Source organism: Ochotona curzoniae, unplaced genomic scaffold, assembly GCF_017591425.1.
Source record: "Ochotona curzoniae isolate NIBS_2020 unplaced genomic scaffold, NIBS_Ocur_1.0 patch260, whole genome shotgun sequence".
Classification (NCBI taxonomy): domain Eukaryota; kingdom Metazoa; phylum Chordata; class Mammalia; order Lagomorpha; family Ochotonidae; genus Ochotona; species Ochotona curzoniae.
This window is the reverse complement of record NW_024466818.1, coordinates 605,445-611,081: the sequence shown is the minus strand read 5'-3', so window position 1 is coordinate 611,081 and position 5,637 is coordinate 605,445. Positions and strand designations below refer to the sequence as shown.

Genomic DNA, 5,637 nt, shown 5'->3' with positions numbered 1-5,637 from the left:
TGAAGAACCCAGACACAAGGTGTCACTTTCTAGATGTTCTCTCTCTCTCTCTCTCTCTCTCACACACACACACACACATACACACACAAAGCAACCATCTAAGTCATGGAGTGAGAAGAGGGGACACAGCCAGCAGGAGCTGTCCACGGCCCTGGTGCTGAACTACTTGTTCACATGCCACAGAATGCAAAACCCTGCATCAATCAGACCACCAGAGGGAAGCTTCCCTCCTGGATCTAATCCACAGCAGCCCCTAATGCCCAGTGTGGGCACCACAGCAAAGCCACTCAGACCGGCCATAGGGGCTGGACAGGTGCAGGATGAACAGGTGTCTGGCCATGGTCTTGCCTACACACGGGAAGACAGGGACTGAGGAGTGAGATTGAGACTGTAGTGTGAAGGATGCAGAGTGGTGAGGTGGATGGGAGAGGCAGAGGGACTTAGGGGTGTAATGTGTAGGGTGAAGGGAAGCCATGGGGGTGTGCAGGGCAGGGTGGGTGGCACTTGGAACACCCCCTTCAGGGCCTTCCTGTCTACAGAAGCTGGAAGCCTCAGCTTGTGTCTCCCAGAGGGCCTTGCAGCCAGGGTCCTGGATGGACGGCAGCTCTCAGTAGCCTAGCTGTGGGGTGACAGGGTGTTTCTACAGTGTCATATCGTGTCCACGTCTGGTCCTGACCTCTGAGAGGCCACAGGGGCTGCAGGAGTGCCACTTGGATCCTGGGTCACAATCCAGCGGGTTCCTTGGCTTCTCTCGTGAAGGCAAGGCCCCTGTGTGATGTGGTGGCCTCCCCTCCCTGTATTGGAGGAGGACAGGACCAGAGCAGGGCAGGGCTCAGCTTGAAACCAGACTGTGCAGGGAGCAGGCTCAAGTGCTGAGATCTCACTTTGAGGCCCCTCCCCTCACATACCTGACATTCTCAGGCACATTCCTGCCTGGGACCTGGGCGGGGCTCCCTGGGCCTGCAGGAGTCCCAGCCCTGAGCTGCCAGGAGGACGACTCCTGGTGCTGCTTTCCAAGGAAAAGAGCCAGTATGTGGGACAGGAAATGATCATGTAGAGATAAGACATGCCTGTATCGTATCCCAGGGTTCACTCCCCAGGCCGGGAAACTCCCACCTGGGTCTCCTCTATGGCTGTCAGTGGGCAGGGCTCTCCTGAGCAGCTGTTGGGTGCCCCTGGATGGCAGCTCAGGACCCTGGGCTTCTGAGCAGCTGGACCCACTGAGCAGCATGGGGTCCTTGGCCAGGGTCTGGGTTACATTCAGAGCTGAAGAATTACAGCCAGGAGCATTTGCAGTTGGCATCTCACATCTCCTTTTTAGGAACATAACTTTAAACAGCAAAAAAAGAGATTTATTTATTTATTTTTATTGCAAAGTCAGATACACAGCGAGGAGGAGAGACAGAGAGGAAGATCTTCCATCCGATGAGCCACTCCCCAAGTGGCCGCAACAGCCAGTGCTGCGCCAGTCCAAAGCCAGGAGCCAGGAACTTCCTCCTGGCCTCTCACGCAGGTGCAGGGTCCCAAGGCTTTGGGCCATCCTTGACTGCTTTCCCAGGCCACAAGCAGGGAGCTGGATGGGGAATGGAGCTGCCGGGGATTAGAACCAGCGTCCCTATGGGATCCCAGTGCATCCAAGGTTAGGACCTCAAGCCACCAGGCCACCATACTGGGACCAGAAACGTAACTCTGTTAGAGGCTGATGGACCAGTGTCAGCTGCAGCAAGTGCAACTGGGGGCTTTGTCTCAGGCCAGTCTCTCACATGGAAGCCAGTTGCCCCGCGGAATTGGCACCAGAGGTGGCCACAGAGGGGCAAAGAGTGGCACTGGACAGTGCTGTGTCTGAAGGCTTTGTAGCACCATGAGAACGGTTAGGGGCAGGACTGGATTTAGGACCCTCTGAGCCTCAAACCTCGTGCAGCTGAGTCGGGGCTCTTGGGTTTTAGGGAAGCCTGTCCTGGGCCTCCTATTCCCTCACCCTTGCCCCCTGCCCCAAAGACTCCCTGTCCTCGGCAGGAGGGACCCTGAGTTTCCCTCTACTTCCTCGCCCTGGTATGACTAGGTATGACTCAGCAGCCTTGATATAGCACAGGAGCCCTGGGCTGGTGGCCCGGCTCCACTCTCACAACTGGGCCAAGAGCCTGTCTGGGGCCAAGGGCGTCTCTCTCTTTCTCCGATGTTGCGTCAGGCCCAGCCTTGCCCTGTTCCCATCTGCAGAGGTGGCAGGCCCTGGCCATGGCCCCAGGCAAGAGTCTCAAATCTGCCTGGGCCCAAGAGCCCGAGAACAGAAACCTTCCTGGGGAGACGTGATGGGGCAGCTGTGCCTTGGCTCTTGGCCGTGGAGGCAGACTCCACAGCCTAGCAGAGTCCCAAGTGCATGGGCTGTGCCTCAGGGTGAGAAAGTCGAGATGACATCAGTAGGAGCCCTGGGGTGACAGGCAGGTGGCCCGGGTGACATCGCTGCCTTGGGTGCAGGAAGTCCCATTCTCTGCTGAGTTCTTCCTCAACCGGCACAATCAGCTTCCCCTCTGCCAGCAGTGTGGGGGTCCTTGCTGCCGGAGTGCCCCCATGCCTGGGTGTGTAGTGGTGCTCTGAGATTCCCTGAGATATTTGATGACTGTTGGTCCTGGATGCAGGGCCTCACCTATGTGGCAGGTGACAGCATAGGAGTAGGACCCCTGTGTCAGCTGTGTGTGGGCAGAGGGCAGGTGCGGTGCCCTGCAGGGGGCACAGAGCAGGTTATCAGTGGCCCTGGGGCTGAGATTCCTGCATCCACTGCCATCCTTAATTCTGGCTGGGAACTGCGCACCCTGGAGCCCACACCATGGACACCCTGGAGTGACTGAGATGTTCTGTTGAATCCTGGCTCCTGCCATGGCTTCCTCATGCCAGGATGGGGCCACTCTGTTCCTGCTGCCCTGGTCAGTGGCACTGCTTTGGTGCCTGCCACGGGACAGGTCACTGAGCAGCCTGGGACTGGGCCTGGGCTCTGGATGGGATGGGAGGGGCTGGTGTGTGAGGGTTAAGGGTCCCCTGGATGAGAAGAGACATGGGGCAGGGATTCTCGGCGGCTGGCAGCTTGAAGAGGAGCTCCTTTCACAGCCCTGACGTGTCCCCTTGCGCATGCTTTTTGTCCCTCTCAGTGCAGTGCCCCTGTACCCCCACGTCCTCACCCAAACTGCCCTCTCCTATGCAGCTCCCTTTCTCATCGTATCCCAGCATTGAGGTGACCCTTCTCAGCGACCAGTCCACCTCCATGACCCCGTATATACACATCTGAGGGATGGATGCGTCTAAGATGCTGACGATGGCTGCAGAATTTCTCCTGCTTTCCCAGGGCACAAACAGGGAGCTGGATGGGAAGTGGGGTTACCAGGACCCGAACCAGTGCTCTTTTGGGATCCCGACGCATGCAAATTGAGGACTTTAGCCACTAGGCTATTGTGCCAGGCCTGATGCTTCATTTCTGATCCAAATCCCTATTTGAGAGCAGTGGAGGATGGCCCAAGTGTTTGGACTTCTGCACCCACACGGGAGACACACAGGAAGCTCTGAGCTCCTGGCCTCAGACCGGTCCAACTGCAGCTGTTGTGGTCATTTGGGGAGTGAACCAATGGATGGAAGATCTTCTTTCTGTATCTCCTCTCTCTGTAAATCTGTCTTTCCAGTAAAGCAAGAACTGAGCTAGATTGTGAGCTGCCGTTGAGGGAGCAGCTAGTGCAAGCTGGTTCCTGCCCTGCTGTGGCCCACGTTGTTTCAGGACTGGAGGGGGGTTGAGGGGTGGAAAAATTCTGGTTCTCTCTTCACACTCTGGCTGATTCTGAGCTTTCTGCTCCACAGCAAGACACACCGTCCTGCCCCAGGGCCCCCGCGTGTCTCTGCAGGTTATACAGCCCGAGATTCCGTGACGTCACCAGCTCGTCTGTGGATAAAAGCACCTGTTGAGATGCAGGTCACCCAGCACCTCCTCCTCAGCCGCCAGTCCCAGCCATGGCACCCTGCCGCTGCACCCTAGGTAAGGGACAGAGTCCTGAACCCACCTGAGCCCCACCCCCCATCTCAGCCATCACTCAGGCAATGACGCACAACCCCTCTTGTCCCCTTGGCCTCATCCTGCCCCAGGCTGACCCAAGCCCTTGCAAAGACCCCAGGCCCTCCTGCTCTCAGCACCCTCTCTGCCTCCTACCTAACACTCAGCCTTGTTGTTCCAGCTTCCTTCTCAGCCTGACCCTCCCTCTCCCCCCCTACCTGGCTGGGCATGTGCTTCATCCTCTTCCTCCTTCCCTTCTGTAGCCCTCCACCCCATTTTCCCCAAAAGCCCTACCCACCAGCTCCGCTGCCCCTGTCCTCTTGCACTCGACTCCAGAGAGCCCAGATCCCACCCTGAACCTCAGTTAGGACACAGAGACCCCCGCCTCGGGCCCTAACCACCCCAGACTGCCCAGCAGCTCACCTCACCCTTGCTCCCCACAGTTACCTCGGCCACTCTCTACCTCCTTTTCATGGTCCTCTGTCCCCACCGAACCACAGGTGAGCCAGGAGGGCCAGGGGCGGTGGGGGTAGGCTTGGGACCCAGCTGCCACCACTGCTTCTCCATGTTGCACCCGCTGTGTGTCCCACAGCACCCCCCACGAAGGGCCACCTGCTGCTGTGCCAGCCATACCAGAAGTGTGGAGACAAATTCTTCGACCCTCTGCAGCAATGCTGCCACGATGATGCTGTGGTGCCCTGGAACAGGACCCAGGGCTGCGGGGAATGCATCTACAAGGTCTGTGAGGAGCAGTGCTGCGCCCCGCACACTTTGCACAACTTGCTCATCGTCAAGCCAAGGGGCCAGGACTGCCAGGCGAGCATAGCCCCAGAAGACCGACTCTGTCCGGTGAGGGCCTGGCTTGGTGTGATGGGGCTGCAGGGCAGTGGGGCCAGCCGGGAGCCCTCCCCTCCCCTAGCCTCTGCCAGCCCCACTCTCTCTGAAGTCTCCCTCCCCAACTCCCTGCACCTCTTTTGCAAGCCCCATGGCTTTGCCCCTTTCTTGCTTATACATGTCTCTTTCTGCAGTCTAAAACCTCAGCCAAGTCATAGCGCCTGAGACAAGGGACAGGAGCAGGTAATGGACATGGAAATGCTATGCCCCGATTCCTTCCTCATTTGGTCCCCTCTGACCTCAGCCTGCACCTGCTAGGGCAAGATCCTGCCCTTTGCCTATAACAAGCATGGCTGCGAGTAGGGGAGTGGTTCTTTTATGGATGACTAGTCCCTGGGGGCCCTGACCACCCACACCAGCCCTCCAAGCCCATGTGCACAAGCATGGTGTCCTGGTGGCCCCAGGCCCTGCCTTCTGCCCTCGGGAATAAAGCACAGGCCTTTTGTAGAAGCAGCATAGTTTGTGTTGTTATCTGGGAGCTGGGAGTTGGGGAGGGTCCTGAGGTCCTTGTTTGGTTGGGGGGTGGTGTCACACTAACCATGAGCTGGGAGGAACTTCAGCGCCAAGCCAGTGTCTTGCCTGATCCTCTCAGAGACTCCCCACCCCAGGTGACCCCTGGTGTTTCTCTGTCCCTTAGGTGTGGAAAGAAAATCATGTTGGGATCGGTGCAGTGGCTCACACAAAGGCTAACCACCCACCCGCAAATGCCAGCA

At 58.1% G+C, this 5,637-nt stretch overlaps 1 protein-coding gene across 1 annotated transcript; it reads left to right on the top strand.

Moving 5' to 3' along the window:
- Positions 1–3,990: 3,990 nt before the first annotated feature.
- Positions 3,991–5,227, top strand: LOC121166933 (insulin growth factor-like family member 1). Its single transcript, XM_040996279.1, has 4 exons — positions 3,991–4,015; positions 4,474–4,530; positions 4,623–4,879; positions 5,183–5,227. Exons 1-4 carry the CDS (start codon positions 3,991–3,993, stop codon positions 5,225–5,227), a joined length of 384 nt encoding a protein of 127 aa, XP_040852213.1.
- Positions 5,228–5,637: the final 410 nt, after the last annotated feature.

Bases quoted from the DNA above. Each gene is read 5' to 3' on its own strand.
- LOC121166933 (XM_040996279.1), top strand. From the start codon at position 3,991: ATGGCACCCTGCCGCTGCACCCTAG. The intron at 4,531-4,622 runs GTGAGCCAGGAG...TGTGTCCCACAG, and splicing joins CTGTCCCCACCGAACCACAG to CACCCCCCACGAAGGGCCAC. The intron at 4,880-5,182 runs GTGAGGGCCTGG...TGCACCTGCTAG, and splicing joins CAGAAGACCGACTCTGTCCG to GGCAAGATCCTGCCCTTTGC.